The sequence below is a fragment of the Lagenorhynchus albirostris genome, chromosome 12, assembly GCF_949774975.1.
Source record: "Lagenorhynchus albirostris chromosome 12, mLagAlb1.1, whole genome shotgun sequence".
Lineage (NCBI taxonomy): Eukaryota > Metazoa > Chordata > Mammalia > Artiodactyla > Delphinidae > Lagenorhynchus > Lagenorhynchus albirostris.
The window spans coordinates 81379187-81398974 of record NC_083106.1 but is presented as its reverse complement, the minus strand read 5'-3'; the positions used below and the strand labels follow the sequence as shown (position 1 = coordinate 81398974).

The window sequence follows — 19788 nt, the reverse complement described above, 5'->3', positions numbered from 1 at the left end:
ACTGCAACTATAGACAAAGGAGAAAAAAAACCTATTTGTAGGTGTTATTTACATTGTACTTCTGAAGATTTTGAAGACCTTTCATTTGTTTATCCCAAGTTTCTGTTTAAGTGTGGGAATTACTTTATAAAGCAAAACCAGGCATTGTCTTTATTCTTCTTTACAGGTGAAGAATTTGTTGCACCTGCTACAAAAGCACCATAATTCTAGTCCTCTGTCTGAAATTATGGCAACTCAATAGTGAGACAAGACTTCAGGCCATTGCTTTATGCTTCAACCGCCACAACAATCAATAATAATGATAGTCATTTAATCATCAATTTTCTTTTCACATAAAACAAGGTCCACGTTTCAAAGGAATGCAGAAATAAATCCAACCTGTATTGGGCTACTGGTTTACTTAGTGGCCTTGTATTTATCAGACGTTTTTGTTATCATGTGTCATAAGTAATTCACGGAGTTTCAAAGAGAAGCTTGATAGCCAACAAGTTATATCATTTCAGTTTGTATTATACGAATATTGGTCCCTGGGAACCTCATGCACTGCCACTTTGCATACCTAGAAAGTTCAAACTAGGGCCTTTGAAGCATAAAACAAAGTCGATATCTCCTAAGGCAATGAATAGTATAGACAAATATTTTCATTATGCTAATCTCGATAAAGAAAGCACATCTTAATAACGACTAACATCTAGCTGTGTGGTTTTTCTTTTTCTCAAAATGAAGGCTCTGTCTTAAACTCCAGTCAAAACTTCTCGGAATCTATAATCATAGGTTTCGAGTGCTTTTTTTTTGATTTAGAAAAGTCCTTAGTTCGGGGAAACCACATGAAATGGTAACTTGAAGGATAACTTGAGGGACCCAGCCTTGTCTGTTCTCTGAGAGCAGGCGCTGGGTCTTACGTCACTTCGTATCCAGCGGCAAAGTCAAGGAGTGGCCTGCAGTGAGACCTCAATAAATATTAGTCCAGTGTACGGACAGAGAAGCCGAGAGGCCTGAAGTCCTTTTACTCTGAAGAAATGTTACTTAGTGTTAGGTTTATCACACAGCTCAGCATCTGAGCGTCCCTCCTATGCGGGGGAGGCAGGTGTGCTGGGGGGTAGGCTGGGGAGAGGCTGCTGCTTCCCGGTCTTCAGGCAACCCTAGTCAGCTTATTTCTGTCAGTGACGTCAGCCAAGAAAACACCCGTGGAAAGAGAGAAGACTAGTTTTGAATTTCCTCTTCCACGTGTACTGACCAGTTCCCTGCACCAGCCCTGCTTCCACCCACCCCCACTCACTTCAGACCCTCCCCTCAAGAGCATCTTTCTCTTCTCTTTTCCTTGGGATTTAGGAGAACCCCAAGAACCTTCCCCTGCAGGTTCCTTTTCTAAATGCATTTAGGGGGTGCCGGAAGGCAAGGGCAGAGACGGCTTGCTGGGAAGCCCCTGCAGAGGCCAGTCGGATCCCTCCTCCCCGGCACCGGCTGAGCAGGGGAGTGGACGGTTAGAGGCAGGAACCGGCACCCACCTATGTTTTCTGAGAGCAGGAAATGCCAGCGCTTCGTGCTCTCCCCAGGGAGCTGCGCGGAGCCTCCACCCTCGAAGACCCATGCGCCGAAACGGCCACGTCCGTGCCAAGCCCGCGCGCAAGGCCAAGTTCAGGGCCACAGCCCTGCTGCAGCTGGGACCACGGTCACCCCCATCCCTGCAGCCTGCGCCTCTCTACACGCACGCGCACACACACACACACACGCGCACACACACGCCTTGGGCCCGGCTGCGCGCCCCCAGTTCCCACTACTCACGTCTGCGCCCGGCGTGCCAGGTTTGCCCGGAGCTCCCGGCTTTCCCGGCTCTCCCGGGGGGCCCTGGGCAGGGAGGTCGCGAGGCAGGGAGAGAAAAAAGGAGAGAAAAGGGGGCAGAGTTGAGACTCTTCTAACGCACGTGACTGCAGACCACGTCGGAAGGAAGGAAGTGGAGGGCCAAGGCGCTGATCCACTTACCGGGGGGCCCGGGGGACCCTTCGGACCTCGGTCACCCTGGAGGACAGGAGGAAAGGGAGAGCAGTCCGTGAGAGGGGGGCGCTGGGGACCCCTCCGGGAGAATCCCTCACAAATCGGGGACGGGGACGGGCTAAACGGTGCTGGTCCATGACCAACTGGGGTCACAGGACACGTGACCTCCTCCCTCCGAAATTCCCAGGCTTCCAGGCTCACCCACGTCCCATCCCGCCTTTGGGTGGGGGGCTCCGTGCGCTCTCAAAGAACCCACCCGAGCCGCTGGGGAAGGTGACACTTACGTCGATGCCGTCGATGCCCGGGACTCCAGGGGGGCCCGGCGGCCCCGGAGGACCCTGCTCACCCGGGGGTCCCCTCTGACAAGAGAGCGCACATGGATTAGTGGAGTACGTGGGGCAACGACGCGAAACTGGACACCGGGGCCGAAGGCCCCCCGCGTGGCCCGGTAAAGGCATTGCCCTGCAGAGGCCGGGGTTTGAACCCAACATAACACGGGGGGATCGAACTTCCAAGGGAACTTCTTCCCCTCCTCAAGGTTCTCAGTGAGGCTGACAGTGAGGTGAGACCACAGTCCAGGCCCCCAGGGTGGAGTCCTCACGTCTACAGAGCATTCAACCGAAGGGGGCTTGTGAGGAAGAGGGGGCCTCTTCCTCAAGGGATTCGATCTTGAAGCTGGTGGTCACTGAATACCTCGATTTAATCGGTGATTGCGGGTCAGTGTTTTGGCCAAAGCGGAACAGGTAGGAGCGGAGGCGCCCCAGCCCAGATCAACTACCGTGTCATTCTGTAGACCTTCCTGTGCTCAGGAGAAAGCTGGGGGAATCCTCTCAGGGAAAGACAAGGGAGGATGGGGGCGGGTGGGGAAAGCGGTGAAACCCAGCGAGCGCCTGGCCCTCTTTCAGATCCGCCTGCAGCGATTCTCTTGCAGGAGGTCTGGGCACCTCGCTTCAAAAACACCCCAAATTTCAGGCTGACCCTAGGGTGTGACCCCTTTTATCGGCTGCAAACAGCTCAGCTTTGATGGTGTTAGAGGAAAGGCTGGCCTCTGAAATAGTTTGCACACGTTGCTTAGGGAATGTGAGATTTTTTTTCTCTGTCTCTTTTCTAAATTTAAAAAAAGAAAGAAAGAGAAAAGCTTCATTCTGATGAAAGGAAACTTGGTTTTTCTAAACTCCGGGGACCAGACAGGTTACAATGGGGTCTTTGTAAGTGAAACCTCAAACGGCGCTGGCTCCCCTGCCCCCGCGGGGTCCCGTCCTGGGCGGAGGGAGGAGACGCCGAGCCTTCGGGAAGCTGCCGAAATTTCGAGGCGAGTCCGGGCCGCGGGTCCACCCTGACCAGCGGGCACAGTGGGCGGGATGCAAAGTTTGCTGGAACACCGCCTACTCACGCTGGGCTGCCCTGGACCGCGCCAGGAGGGGGAGGGGATGGGGGAGGAGAGGGGGAGGGAAAGGGGGAGGGGATGGAAGGGGAAAGGGGAGGGGAGGGGAGGGGAAGGGAGGGAAGGAGGGAGGGGAGGGGAGGGAAGGGGGGAGGGGGAAGGGGGGAGGGGCAGTCAGGCCGAAAATTAAACCCCGGCCTCCAGCCTCCGCCGGGCTCCACCGCCTGAGCCTGCAGTATGGGGGCCCGGTGGGCGAGGGGGCGCCCTTTCCGGGACCGTAGGGGTCACCTAGGGCCCCCGCCTCCCACCGTGCTCGCCGCAGGATGCGCGGGGCCCGGCAGCCCACGGAATGCTCGGCACCTTCCCTGAGGCTCCCCCGACGGCTGCGCCCCCTGGCTTACCAGGTCGGTGGTCTCGCTGGGCTGGAGAAGAAAAGATGGGGAGACAGTGGGAAGGCGTCCCCCTAAACCCGCGCGCAACTTACTTGAGCCGCGCACAGGCAGAGCCCCGACAGCAGCAGTCCCAGCCCGAGGGCCCCGCGGTCCCGCGCCGACCAGGCCATCCCCGCCGCGCGCCGCTAATCCCCGGGCCCGCCCTCCACGCGCGCACAGTGGCGCTTGTCCCCACAAAGAGCGCCCCCAGACAGAGAGGCCTAAATTCCTCCTGTTTGTGAGTGGCCCCGGAGAGGGTCCTGGGGATTGGAGGAGAGCTTGCGGGGCCGGGAGGACGGATAGAATGACAACAGTCACTTTTAACCCCTTCCCCGCGGCCGCTCAGGCCGGTTCTGCACGCGCCCCTCCCGCCCCAGGGCAGCATCCTGCTGTCCTAGGAGCCAAGGCGACGGCCTGCGTGCCACTGAGGGCTGCGACCGGCAGTGTTCTTGCAGAGATGTTTGCGAGGGGAGGAGGGAGGGTCGTAAGCCACCCAAGGTAGAAACAGACACCCCCGGCCCCAAGGTGGTTTCTACCCGCCCAGCTGTGGGTGGGACCGGTGCTTCTTTACTGTCTATCTGGTCTGTGCTGCAAAGCCTGGATTCTTTAGAGAAAGAGAGTGGGGAGGGGGGGATTTTGAGGAGGTGGCGAGAGCTACGCTGGGTGGAAGTGGTCTTTGCAGGTGGTCCAGGGACTCGCTGTTACCCTCGTTGGCAGCTCCTGGCAAGTTTCTCTCCTGGGTCGCAGTGGGTCACAATGAATCAGCATCCACTGGAGTTCAAACTGGGGAAAGACAGCAGCCAGTCAGTTCAGGTCTCTTTGGAGCACAGAAGCAGCTCGTTTAAAAAGGAGATGAGTTTGTAAGTGTGGTCCAATGGTTAAGTGTCTGGTCACCAACTTGAACTGGTTGATCTCAGCGGACCAGGACTTTTGTTCCTGAATACCATTTTTTTTCCAATGGAAACGGGCTGCAAACCCTTCCCACTTTTCTCCTATCATTGGATGTAGATGACTTTAGCTCTGCACTGCTCCAGCACAGCCCTGGGCAGGAAACCCATCACTGGCACTGACTTTCTATTTCTGTCCTCACCACAACGTTCAAGAGGTAGATTCTGTTAAAATGAGTCTCAGAGAGAACAGGAAACTGTCCTAGGCACAAGCCAGTAAGTGTCAGAGTCTGGATGGGATCCCAGAGGACATATGCACTGACACTTCACATGGGAAAAGATTAGAAACAGAGGCGGCACCAGGAATAAAGTAGAGAAAGGAAAATTGGGTCCTGGGAGAATATGCGCGCTAGACATTTGCCACGGAGTGTCACAGCTTAAAATGGAAATAGGAAGGTCTGGAAGTGGAGGGAATGAGAGAAATTTAGGACTCAGGAAAAAACAAGGTAATAAAAAATATTTCAGTTTAACTAATTCATTGGTTGAAGAGATATAAAATTCCTAGACAATTGAAAGTCAGGTGTGTCTTGACAACTTCTTACCTTTTAGCAGGTGTTAAGGGAGAAAGAAGAACAGGAGAGAAACAGAACAAAGGAAGAGTGGCCAGGTCTGAATCTGAAAGCCTCAGGTGAGAAGGTTAAAAAAAAAAAAAAAAAAGATGTACCCCACAGGAAGCCTGCCACCACGTGCCACTCTGGCCCCTCTTCAATGAGGAAGTTCCTTGTCAGGCAATTCTGTTTGGATCCATGTTTCTTGGTCAGTTGATTCTCCTGACATTCTGCACATGTCCAGTTCCCAAATCTAAACATAATGTCATCTAAATATAAAGTAGCTTAATGTAAGGTAATCTCTTTTCTTTCATCCAATGGTGATTTGCACTCCATCCCTCCTGCCAAAATGACTCCATCTACTGGATCTAGAATCAAGTTAGACACATTTTTCCCATTGTTACAGAAGCAACCAGAGTTGAAGTTACTGGATGGAAGGTCAGAGTTGGAAGGAATGAAAGATGAAGTCCTTTCCTTCTCCCCACAGAGGAAGGGAAAGTTAACCAAAATTTTATAAAGGGGTGAAAATAAGACATCAAGCTTTGACATTCCTGCATTGGTGCCCCTTCTCACAGGCCCTGGAATTCTCCTCTTCCTCCATTTTTCTTGTTTCCCTCAACCATACTATGCCTTTTCTCCAGAAAATGTGGACACTGGAAAAACGAATTCAGTGAGATGAAAAGAAAGTGAGCAGCTAAATCAAGACATATTTTAGGGTGGAAAGTTATCTACAAATTGTATGAAATCTATGCTGATCTTCATGTTCTTGGTGTGAATTATTTAACAATTGCATATTGACATCCTACAAAAGAACTGCTTTCCAAACCACACAATAGCTTGCAGCTAAGGAAATCACTTTAATCAAACACTTTGTTTTGCATCATAATAGTCTTGTTTGCTTGGGAGGGATTTTATCTTGGTTCTGTTCCAACCTGCAGAGGAAACTGTAAAAGGAAGATGAAAGAATGGAACAACCTTTTCCTTAATGACTACTAAGTACCCGGCATGCCCCCAACAGCTCTTGGAGGCCAGTCACACACGGGTAAAGGGGCTCAGAGGGGTTAAATCATTTGCCAGGTCGCACAGCTAGTAAACATCAGAGCTGACATTCCCAATGTTCCTGACTCTAAAATAAGGACTTTCTCTGCTATCCCGGTCAGCCTCCTTGGAGAATGCAGCATCTCTCCAGAATGAATCATGATTTTCTAAGCAGGTAACCCATGCGTGTGGTGATTGAACATTTGTACTAAAGATGAATAGAAAAGATGACAGACCTAGAAATTAAAACTGCATAAACTTACTTCCTACATGTACTAGAAAACTTCAGAACTCGACAAATAAATTTTCATAAGAACTCAAAACTCACCCTACTTGCATGCTTGTTATAGAAACAGATCCAGAAGCAAACTTTCTACTGTTCCTCCCAAAACTGGCAGCCGTTTCTATATGCAGTTACATATTCATGTGTATGACAAAATATCACATAGGAAATGTGATTTTTTTTCCTCAGTGACCAGATAAAAGTTTTACCAGAATAAGAAAAGGTGCCTCCCCTTCCCTGACTCTCAAAATAAAAGAGACCACTCATACAATGTTATTCACTAAGTCCTTTGTGAATTGGTATCAAACTAGGCATGCATTGTATGTGGGTGATTCTTTGATTCTCAAAAATAATTCATACCTTAACCGCCTTGAGAAATTTTAATTATATGGCTAACCAGGAAACCTATATCCTTTGTTTAGATAGTTCATTAAAGTTACTTATTGCAAATGCAAAGTAATTCATTAAGCTATTTTCTCAAAAATGTAATTCTGTCTGGATAAATAGGTACACCTGTGTAAGTACGCACGATGCAGTTGTGGTGCAGGATAAGGGGGAATGGAATGGAATTCACTTGTGAATACAGGCTGGGTTGTGACAGAGTGTCACCCAGATCAGAGGTTTCTGAACACATCTGTGCTTCCACATAAACACCACCTATGCACTAATAATCATCTATACAACAACCGTTTGGGGGCATACAATATGAATTCTAATTTCCATGCTAATTATTTTGAAGGAAGATTGGCAGAGTTCCCTGGTAAAAGTCACTCTCGTTATACATCTAAAATGCTGATTTCCACACATCTCTCATTTTCATACCTGGAATCATTCTTCACTTTGAATACCCATGAACAAAACATATGTGACTAATGTTTTAATTTAGTCCGTCAGCAAACATTTTTCAAGTCCCAATATAAGCCAACCAGATATTCTCCTCCCCATAATGGGCTTACAGTATGTGACACGAAAAAAAAAATACAAGCAGAGAAATAAAAAGTTAAAAGTTTTTTTTAATCTGTTAAGCAGAACATGAAAGGCCCTAGGACAATCCATATTTCTCAACGTAAAATACCTCTGCATTGTTTCAAGGCAAACTGGGTTGTGTGAGTGTAAGTTGTCTTACATCTGCCTAGATTCATCATTATCCAATTCTTTTCAATAGGACTCTGAGGTATAATTCTATCCCCTAAGCTAGAGTAGGGTCCAGCTGACAACACATTAAACCAAGGAATTTTGGCCCCAACTCTCTACTCTTTTAATAGGGCTAGAGATTTCTACTTACTTTGCTAGGTTATTGACAAATATTAATAAGGTACTTAAGCCATTCAGAAGAACTAAACAAAAACTAATAGCAGACAACTACCTTTTCCTCCGAGAGAGAATTTTAATGACAAACTATGGAACTTGACTCTATATTAAGGAGAATGGCACAAGGCTTAATTTTTTGCAAACTGAATTATGATTAAATTTTATATACATTGCCTAAAAACTAGCCCTTCAAATATAAATTCTTTAATAGGAGAGGTGATTCATTAAGCTTTTTGTCTAGTCAGTAGCAACAAAGATTTAAAGAAATACTTGAATTCACAGATCTCGTCCTTCTTTTCAGTTTATGATGACATGTTGTTCTCTACCATCATAAGGGACCTCCTCTAGGTGAAGCTTCCTGGTTGCTGAGCTGGAGGTTCTGAGCTGTGACAAAATCAGAAATTCCCCTAACTTTCTGTAGACTAGGCCATGCAGTTCCAGACTTAGTGCCAAGAATGTGGTTAAATATGAGTGGGCAACACTCATCCAAATCACACCAAAGGCAGAGGCAGAATGGTGAAAGGGGAAAGCAGTGGACTTGGAGTTAGCAGACTGGCAACTAGTCATTTACTCATTTTTTAAGTCAGCATATCTTTGTATAGCACATTCATGTGCTTCAAGAAAGATAGTATGGAAGATACAAAAATGTTTAGTGTATAGGACAGTATCTAAGCTGAAAAATGTTTTTGAAAATAAATACGACAGCAGTTGAGATGAGAAAGATATACTTCTGGCCAAGGTCATCAACAAGGGGATCATATAACATGGAATACATAAGGAGGGACCTGAAGGCATTTAATGTTTTCATAAGCAGAGATGGGGAGGTTGAAGGATAGAGTTCTGAAGAGAGGAGGTGACAATAACACCAACAAATTGAACCTAGAATAAATGAACACGTTTCCAGAAACATACAGACTGACAAGACCGGGTCAAGAAGAAACAGATAATTTGAACAAACAGATCACTAGAAGTGAAATAGAATCTGTAATTTTTAAAAAATCCTTACAAACAAAAGTCCAGGACCAGATGTCTTCACTGGGGAATTCTACCAAACATACAAAGAAGAACTTATACCTATCCTTCTCAAACTATTCCCAAAAATTGAAGAGGAGGGGACACTCCCAAATTCATTCTATGAGGCCACCATCACCCTGATACCAAAACCAGACAAAGACACTACGAAAAAAAAAATTACAGGCCAATATCTTAGATGAATATAGATGCAAAAATCCTCAACAAAATATTAACAAACCAAATCCAATAATACATAAAAAGAATCAGACACCACTATCAAGTTGGAGTCATTCCAGTGCCACAAGGATGGTTCAACATACACAAATCAATCAATGTGATACACTACATTAAGAAAACAAAGGATAAAAATCACACGATCGTCTCAACAGATGCAGAAAAAGCATTGACAAAATTTGGCATCCATTCATGATAAAAATGCTCACCAAGGTGGGTATAGAGGGAACATATCTCAACATAATAAAGGCCATTTATGACAAACCACAGCCAACATAATACTCAACAGTGAAAAGCTGAAAGCCTTTCCTCTAAAATCAGGAGCAAGACAAGGATGTCCACTCTCACCACTTTTATTCAACATAGTATTGTAAGTCCTAGCCACAGTAATCAAACAAGAAAAAGAAATAAAGTATATCTAATTTGGAAAGGAAGAGGTAAAACTGTCACTATTTGCAGAGGATATGATACTCTGTATAGAGAACCATAAAGTCTCTACACAAAACTATTAGAACTAATAAGTGAATTCAGCAATGTAGCAGGATACAAGATTAATATACAGAAATCTGTTGTGTTTCTTTACACTAATAATGAGATATCAGAAAGAGAAAAAAAATCCTGTTTAAAATTGCATTAAAAGAATAAAATACCTAAGAATAAACTTAACCAAGAAGGTGAAAGATCTACACTCTGAAAACTATAAAACATTGATGAAGGAAATCGAAGATGATACAAAGAAATGGAAAGACATCCCATGCTCTTGGATTGGGAGAATTAATATTGTTAAGACAGCCATAATACCCAAAGCAATCTACATATTTAATGCAATCTCTATCAAAATACCCATGACATTTTTCACAGCACTAAAACAAATAATCCTAAAATTTATATGGAACCATAAAAGACACAGAATTGCCAAGTCAGTCTTGAGAAAAAAGAACAAAGTTGGAGATATAACCCTTCCAGACTTCAGACTATACTACAAAGCTACAGTAATCAAAACAGTGTGGTACAGTAGCAGCACAAAAACAGACACATAGATCAATGGAACAGAATAGACAGCCCAGAAATAAACCAATTAATGGTCAATTAATCTATGACAAGGAAAGCAAGAATATACAGTGGAGAAAAGACAATCTCTTCAACAAGTGGTGCTGGGGAAGCTGGACAGCTACATGTAAATCAGTGAAATTCGAACACACCCTCACACCATACACAAAAATAGACTCAGAATGGCTTAAAAACCTAAATATAAGGCATGATACCATGAAGCTCCAAGAAGAGGACATAGGCAAAACATTCTTTGACATAAATCATAACAGTATTTTCTTAGAACATTCTCCCAAGGCAAAAGAAATAAAAGCAAAAATAAATGGGACCTAATCAAACTTAAAACCTTTTGCACAGCAAAGGAAACCATCAACAAAATGAAAAGACAACCTACAGAATGGGAAAGAACATTGTCAAAGAATGCAACTGACAAGGGATTGATATCCAAAATACACAAACAGTTCATATAACTCAATACAGTATGGAAAAACAAACAATGCAATTGAAAAATGGACAGAAGACCTAAATAGGCATTTTTCCAAAGAAGACATACAGATGGCCAATAAGCACGTGACAAGAAGCTCAATATCACTAATTATTAGAGGAAATGCAAATCAAAACTACAATGAGCTATCACCTCACACTAGTCAGAATGGCTACCATCAAAAAGTCTACAAGTAATATATGCTGGAGAGGGTGTGGAGAAAAGGGAACCCTCCTACACTGTTGGTGGGAATGTAAACTGATACAGCCACTAAGGAAAACAGTATGGAGGTTCCTTTAAAAAACAAAAATTAAAATTAAAAAAAAATAAAACCTACCATATGCTCCAGGAATCCCACTCCTGGGTATATATCCAGAAAAAAATGAAAACCCTAATTTGAAAAAACACATGCACCTCAATGTTCCTAGCAGCACTATTTACAATAGCCAAGACATGGAAGCATCCTAAATGTCCATCAACAGATGACTAGACAAAGAAGGTATGGTACATATATACAATGCAATATCACTCAGTCTTTTAAAAAATGAAATTTTGCCATTTGCAGCAACATGGATGGACCTAGAGATTGTCATACTAACTGAAGTTAGCCAGACAGAGACAGACAAATATATATTATATGACATAACTCTTATGTGGAATCTAAAAAATAATATGAATGAAGCTATATACAAAACATAAACAGACTCAGAGACATAGAAAACAAACTTATGATTACCAAAGGGGAGAAGGAGGAAAGGAGGCACAAATTAGGAGTATGGGATTAACAGATACAAACTACTATACATAAAATAGATAAGCAACAAGGATTTACTGTATAGCACAGGGAAATATACCCAATATCTTACAATAACCTATAATGGAATATAATCTGAAAAAAGACTGAAACATCATTACGCTGTACACCTGAAACTAATGCAATATTGCAAATCAACTATACTTCAAAAAAAAAAAAAAAGGTCTCCTCTTAAGATGCTCCTAAATGCTCTGTCCTTATCTCCCCCTCCAATATACTGTCAAAACTCAGCCAAAGAGATGCTTTAAAAAGAAAACATGTTGTTTATCTAGCCCAATTATCTGATAGCTTTCTATCTCACACATGACAGGAAAGCCAGGGTGCTGACAGTGTCTCTCACCTTCACATCATGGTCCCTCTCCAGCCTCAGAGCCTGCTTCTCTCCGTCTCATCCCAGCTACACTGGTCTCCATGCTTTCCTCAAAGACAGCCGACAACACTAACACAGTCCCTTTGACTCACTCTCTCTTTGTGGAATCCTCCTCCCCCAGATAGTATATACGTGCTAATTCCCCCCGACTCCTTCATGTTTTGTTTTGTTTTGTTTTCTCAAGGAGGCTCTCTCTCCAGGCACTCCAATTGTCTTCTTTTTCTCTACAGCAGTTATGACCACCTGTCATACTATAAACCTATTGATGTACTCATCTGTGTTCATCACCTCTCCCTAGAAAGAATGTAAGCACCATTGCAGCTTTAATTTCTGTCTATAACTTAGCAGATGTTTAGTAAATAGTTACTGAGTGTTAATAAATGAATACATAGAAATGGATAAGAAATGTAATGAAGAAAGTATTGTTAGTATTTGCCTTCTTGTTTGATTACAACTCAGGGCAAGCCCCTTCCCCTGTCTGGGTTTTAATTTCTTCATGTATAGACTGAGAGGTTGGAACTACATAGACTTATTTTCCTATAGCTCTGAAAGCCCATGATTCTATGGATACCATGTTGTAACCAAAGAAACTAACAATAGAGAAATTAACGTGAAGAGAAGGGAAAATGCCGTTGAATGAATCTCTTGCTTTCTAGTCACCCAGTCTACATAACAAAGATTCTTTATGATCTTAGTCTGTATACATTTTAGGAAAAATAGAATACTAATAACAATGATTTTTTTTTTTCATTGCAACAGTCTGGGCACAGCTGAAGCCAATAAAAGTTTTCGTATTTTCTATTTTCCATTAAAAGCAAGTTTGGCCGTCATTTAGTTTTCACTCTGGTTGTCCTTAGCACCTTCCCCCATCATGGCTCCTCCTGTGATAGCAGCTCTATTTTCTGTGCTCTTCTTGTTTTATTGCCACCTAGTGCAAGATCCAGCGGATGTAGCAAGCTAGGTTTTATCTCTGAAAGACTAACAGTCAACGTTCAAAAATAACCTGATCAAATCACACCAAAGTGTTATAAAAAGTATTTTCTATGGATATGTACAGATAACACTACCATTTCTTTCATATTTATTTAATACTTCCTAGTGAAAGAGTATTTGTAAATAGCACTTGTCAAAAGCAACGTAATAAGCAAACAATAGTTTAGATATTTTGCACAGTAGATATGCATTTCTTAAATGACTGAAAACATAACTTTCCTATAATATTTCTCAAATACCAGAAATAATATTAATCACAACCTCATAATTTATCTTTCCCATGTTATCATTCATGAAACATTCTTTGTACACTGGGAAGTTAGTATGACAATTCTGTGGGATAGAGAGAAAGACATAGCTTCTCCATCCTGGGTTTTGCTGGTTCTTTCTATAATATTTGCTCTCACATTTTCTCTGAATTTGAAAAAAATAACATAGAGCAACACGGTTGAAATATAATTTTTAAAAGCATTATATCTGTCTGATTAATCATGTTCTGCCTTGGTTTATTCAGAATATGCATAGGTAAAAAGATAAAGGGTTTTCCTCGTGCACTGTTGGTGGGAATGTAAATTGATACAGCCACTGTGGAGAACAGTATGGAGGTTCCTCAAAAATCTAAAAATAGAACTACCATACAACCCAGCAATCCCACTACTGGGCATATACCCTGAGAAAACCATAATTCAAAAAGACACATGCACCCCAATGTTCATTGCAGCACTGTTTACAATAGCCAGGACGTGGAAGCAACCTAAATGCCCATCGACAGATGAACGGATAAAGAAGATGTGGTACATATATACAATGGAATATTACTCAGCCATAAAGAGGAACAAAATTGAGTCATTTGTAGAGACATGGATGGACCTAGAGACTGTCATACAGAGTGAAGTAAGTCAGAAAGAGAAAAACAAATATCATATATTAACACATATATGTGGAATCTAGAAAAATGGTACAGATGAACCAGTTTGCAGGGCAGAAATAGAGACACAGATGTAGAGAACAAACGTATGGACACCAAGGGGGGAAAGCGGGGGTGGTGGTGGTGGGATGAATTGGGAGATTGGGATTGACATGTATACACTAATACGTATAAAATGGATAACTAATAAGAACCTGCTGTATAAAAACATATAAAATAAAATTCAAATGTAAAAAAAAAAGATAAAGGGTTTGCATCATGTATTTGTAAAGCCATATATACTTTCATCCTCCCTCAAACAAGCCCAAACCCCTAATGTACATCCCTGAAAAGGTAGAAAGCCTTACTTTGTTTTCTAACGGAGCTGTACCAAATAGATCTCCTGGGCAACCACGTTGCCAACGAACAATAAAGAACCTGCCATAAAGTCACGTTTTTATGGTATACTGCCAAGAAACTGAGCTTTGCCTAAAATACGGGCACAAAGGCGAATAGAAAATACGGAATTTATGGCTTTGGAGTCAAACTATGTATTATAGCAGTACTTTGGGGAAAATATAAATACTCTGAGCCCACTAACTAACCACGAATGATGCGAAGGTGTCTGAGCTGTGCAGCACGGGAGCAGCTGCTCTGCAAGTCTTATGTAAACCTCTTGCAATTGGTTTCCTTTTCCAATTTAGAAAAGGGAAAGAGACAAAAGATGGGCTAGATCGGGAGAAATCACAAACACACACAATATAAATGAGTCTCTTAGTGTTAGCGCCCCATCAACTGTTGTGTTCCACTGCCTTTTTATTATGCAGTTCCTAGGGTTAACTTTTGACATCTGTTAATACCTTTAAAAGGGGCGTTTGCTTTACTAAAGAAAAGCAAGTGCTGATCCTGAAAAAAGTATTTAATTAATGTGGAGTGTCAAAGATTAGAATGAATCTGATTTCATGAAGGAAAATAGAAAAATACACTGTTACTTGTTGCTTTCATGTTAGCAGCACATTTCATTTTAATCTAAAATCTCTCACAAGGAATACTGAAGACTTGCTGTCTCCAAATCAAGAGAAAAGTGCCCTATCAGGATACGTCCTCTACCACTCAGAATACACAGATTCCGCTGTTCACCACTCTGTAAGTCTTCCAAGAGACAGTCACTTCAGTCATTGATGGCAACTTGAGATTTCAGCCAACGTGAGATCATAGGCCACAAAATAAAAACAAGGGCGTAGGGACAATTCATGGGCATTTGGGTTTGTCTGGGGACTCGTATGAGCACTTGACTATTCTTAGTCTAGAAAAGTAAAGAGCAGTATCGGAAAACTAATAAAGCTAGAAAAGGTAAGAATTCACAGATATGGGAATTCCCACATGAGAATTCCTTTTCCTAGAACACTGGACTTTATCTTCTCCTGGGTAACTCTCGTCTCCCCCTAGGATTCCTCTCAAAGGCCACCTCCCACAGGAAACCTCCTTGGACTTCACTCCCATGCCTCCCTGCCCCCATCTGAGTGAAGAGCCTTTTCCCTGTGCCTCCCTCCACTTTCCTGATCTTATCGTGTTATTTTGTCATCATTTACTTATCTCAACCACTCACCCTCCCAGGAACTGGGAGAACAAGACCTGTGACTTGTTTAATTCTGTACACCCAGTATAGAGGCAAAAACTGAAAGCTCACTAGGGACTTCCCTGGTGGTCTGGTGGTTAAGATTCTGCCCTCCCAATGCAGGGGGCATGGGTTTGATCCCTGGCTGGGGAACTAAGATCCCGCATGCCCTGCGGTGCAGCCAACAAGTAAATAAAAAACAAAAGCAAAAGCTCACTAAATGAATAACAAGTAGGACCAATGTCTGAGGAGATGTTTTATACTGCACAGTTTTCCTTCTTTTAAAAACATTTATTTTATTTTGTCCTGCAAAGTAAATTCTGAAAAATCTATGCAAATCACAAATACCTTCCAAAATGAGAATGATGAGATCCTTTATAAGAAAAGATATGTGGTTATTACATATGTTTCTATTTTTCTCAAAGGAAAGTTAGTTGGCATAGACAAAATAAGGTAGATTAGAAATTTTATGCCTAACACTGTTTCTTACAAGCCAAGAAACCTACATGAAGCCATGTCTTCAACTGAAAAATAGAGAGAATCCAATCTGTGTTTGCTCTCTTATGAAATTGTTGAAAGGATAAAGTAAGTTAATGGGAATAGAAGTATTTTTAAAACTTTTACATTGGTATATTAGGGGTATTAAGATGCTAAAAAAGCATAAATGGGATTTAATTACGTAGAGTTTTCTACTTCTTTGTCTTATACAGGGTGAAAGTTGAGGAATATGTTTTGGTGACAAGTTTGAGTTTGACATTGTCACAGTCTGTCCTTGGACGTAAGTAGGATACTTTTGGACCTATAACCTTGATCTATTTTAGTTATGGTTACCACCACCAACCACATCATCAAACACAGAACTTTAATGACACGTTAGACTCAAGTCTCTTTTGTGTTTCCTCGTGGTAGAGTCAGAATTCAGTACAAAAGAAAAAAATCGTTCATGCCTGTTCCAAATACTTTTAACATGGACAGTGTGCTGACTTTGAAAAGCTCCTTGGTGGAACAAAAGTGAAATGTAACACCAGCTGCCGGCATCTTAGTTGCATTCCTGCACACGGCAGAATAAAATTGAAGATAACTGTCCCAACTGGTCTCCACTGGGATGTAAGACCACACTTGGCAGACAACCTACAGTCAGCTGTTACATGATCGGCTAGACTATAATATAACGAAGTAATACTGAGACTTTACTGCTCTGGCCATCAGTCAACTTAATAGCATCCTAGCATGCAGAATTCAGAATTATAATGACTTGAAATGTTTTTCAAGAGCAATGAATTAGTAAATCAATTATACAAGTACTTGACTGCTATCCATCACAGTGAGGACATACCCTCAGGTCTCCTTCCCTCACCTATGGTCCAGAAGTGACACAGACATGGCAGAGGTTGTGTGGTCTGAAAGCCACCCCAGTGCCACTGCAAAGGTCTTGCTGCACAAAATTTCAAGATGGCATCACGATGGTCCCACTGGCTTTCTAACCCAGCCACTTGAGTGTGATAACTCACTATTTGGAGGAATACTTTCTCAAGTGTCTACAAGTCAGAGCAGTAATGTGGCAGTTAAAAATTGCTTCCTGTCCATCACAGAATATAGAAATTTCACACTATCCTTCACACTAGTCACACTTCTTCCCTTGAAAATAAGTTATTTGAACAATTCCATTACTGAGATGCCCAATAACCTTTCTTTCTTTGGACAAGTGCACAGGAACCATTCAAAATCATTGTGTCACCTCTGCTACCCTCCATGATATGAGTTCTGTGACTACAATTTAACAGCTCCGTACGAGAGACAGAAGTAGGGTGGTGGGGGGGAATCAATAGTTTATTTATTGAGCTCTAAATTCTTTTGTTTTTTCCAACAGATCACTTGCCCAGTAAGATATAGTTTTTAAATTCCCGTAACAATATTATGAAATATCCTTTTAAAGGATAGCTCAGTGAAAGTTTAATGATTCAAAATGATAGAACTATATGGTACTAGTTGGCACAATTATTGTGTCATCATACAGTTCCTTACCTTTATATCCATGGGTCTCTACAGCAAAATCACGAACAGAGCTCTAAAATCCTTTATTTTCATAATATGTCATGCGAGACCTACTTCTAAATAAAGAAATATTGTGCCGTCTGCATGATTTTCATTCTTGTGGGTCAGATACCATACAGCCTCCTAACCTTGCCTCTCACCTGCCCTCACCACCCCCCATCACACACACTCACTCACATTTTCACACACACGTTTCATCCAAACCAGCCAGGCTCCAGATCTTTGAATGTGCCTACTAACTCTCTTACTTCTTTTTCCTTTAATGCTCTTTCTCTCAGCTAGAATATACTTTCTCCTCTTTTAACCAATTCAGATCCTTCCATTTCAAGGTTTCATTGCTTCTGAGAAGCATGGGATTCTTGACTAACTGAATCCACCACTCATCTTAACCTTACTTTGAATATGCTCATTGATTATTTATAAGCAATATGTACCACACAAGTATGGGTTTCTTTCAAGTTGCCTCAAAGGATTCTGGGTGCTCCAGGTGGGCATGTAGCATCTCCCAAGTAGACCTCAAGCTCCTTAGGATGAGGAAACGTCTACTCAACTTGCTCTGATTCCCCATTCCATCTGGCAAGTGTTTCTGCTCAAAAGAGGCACTGAAGGCATTTTGCAAAACTGCTTGGATGACTTTTAAAGACGAATAACTGTCCATTGTTTAAGATATTTGAATGATTTTTAAAGATGTCTGAGGTATTAATTTTCACCAATCTGGGTTTGTTTTAATCTCCCACTGTGTACGTTTGTATACTTACCGGAACAGAAACTTGAGGATTATCCACAAGTTTTCCCAGCACAGCAAAGCCATCGACATCGATCTGGCCTCTTGGCTTTATAGGTAAGGACTCGATCCTGTTGCAGTCAACAAAAAGAGTTGCACTGCTCCTTTCCACGCCAATCATGATCTTATGCCACTGGGAATCAAACAAGGAGGGCAAATTCGAAAAGGTCACAGTTTGGAGACTTCTGTCCAGTCCCTTGTATGAAAATGCAACAGATTTTGTTTCGCCATTAATCTTCACGCCAACTTGCTCCTTCCCTGAGGAATCTTGAATCTGCCAAATGCTCCAGTTCTTTTCAAGTGTGCTTCCAGTCATCCGAAAAGTGGTTAGAAAGGAGTATTCTTCAGGCAGCCCACTGGGATATAATTGCCTGAGCAAAATTTTAAGACAGTAAATATAAACCTTGTTTTCTGTACCCAAGCATATTACCATATTTCCTAATTATGCTGTTTTAGATTCTAGACCTACAGAAAGGCTCCAGTGTGAAAAACCATGTACAAGTTGTTCTTTCATTACTGTTCATAAAGACCTTCACTGAAGTTCATTCGTGTACATTAATGTTTCATCTTAAAATACACATCTTAAAATCTTAAAATACACATTTAAAAAAAACCCTCCCTCATAGCTAAGGAGTGTTCCCAAATGTCACATAATCCCAACAGTATTACTATTTATGCTACCTAAAGAGCTACTATTCAGCAATTCCACCTCAAAAAACACATTCCGCCAAAAACACATTCTTGCAAAGTTCTGGGCAACATTCTTCCACAAATGAGAGAAGAGATCATTTGGAATCCAAAGCAGCTCTACCAGTTTAGGACACCCTTTAATTAAAGCGGGTTCTTGAAATTTTATTTTAACGTAATATGTTAGGATTTTTTGTTATTTCCATAATTGCTTGGATTTTCCCCTCCCCAAGTATAACCTAGACTCATAAGTACTTTGAAAATCGGTCACTTGCAGACGTGAGAAGCCCCTTCACACTGAGCGTGTCTGTCTTTTCCAAGGACTTCAGTGTGTTAAAGTAGCAGCTGGTTGCTTGTCACTGGACATGTGACAAGGGAAAGGTGACCAGTTATTAATTCTCTACTCCAACCCAGTTGTTCCTCAATCTGCCAGTTAAATCTGTATCATGTCAACTTCCTTTACTGCTCTAAATGGCTGCATAAGACTTCATTGTTCCTCCTGCATCCCCCATCTCTGTGAGGTAGCCATCTGGAGCTGCACCAGCTACCTGGGTCTTCTGTTGATGCCAAGTGGCTAAAAGCTGAAGACCGAACTTTAAAAAATCAGGACACAGTAAATGTAAACATCACCGTTACATCTTTACCTTCAGGGGCTTGAAGGTTGTTTCCTTCTACCTTCCTCCTTATAAGCATAGAAAATTTCCTAAGCAAAGGAGAAATCCTAGGAAAACTAGATGCCAATTAATTTTGTTTGAACAATTACGGACCAGGATCCAAAGTCCTAAATAACCTTCCTTCAGGTCAAACTCCTGTTTTACGGCCCTCTTCTTGTGTAACGAAG

The 19788-nt window shown here is 42.4% G+C and overlaps 1 protein-coding gene across 2 annotated transcripts in view; it reads right to left on the bottom strand.

Annotated features, from left to right (window-relative positions):
* COL9A1 (collagen type IX alpha 1 chain) overlaps positions 1 to 19788 on the bottom strand; it is an 83767-nt gene that overhangs the window by 57091 nt on the left and 6888 nt on the right. The window contains exons 5-10 of one of the 2 annotated variants that reach the window (XM_060167890.1): positions 18235 to 18631; positions 4510 to 4593; positions 3781 to 3801; positions 2280 to 2354; positions 1984 to 2019; positions 1786 to 1848 (exon numbers count right to left, since the gene is read on the bottom strand). In XM_060167890.1, coding sequence (XP_060023873.1) covers positions 1786 to 1848; positions 1984 to 2019; positions 2280 to 2354; positions 3781 to 3801; positions 4510 to 4593; positions 18235 to 18631 — 676 coding nt within the window. Of the gene's footprint in view, positions 1 to 1785; positions 1849 to 1983; positions 2020 to 2279; positions 2355 to 3780; positions 3802 to 3863; positions 4189 to 4509; positions 4594 to 18234; positions 18632 to 19788 lie in introns of those variants that run through there. The other variant, XM_060167891.1, reaches the window with a different exon arrangement.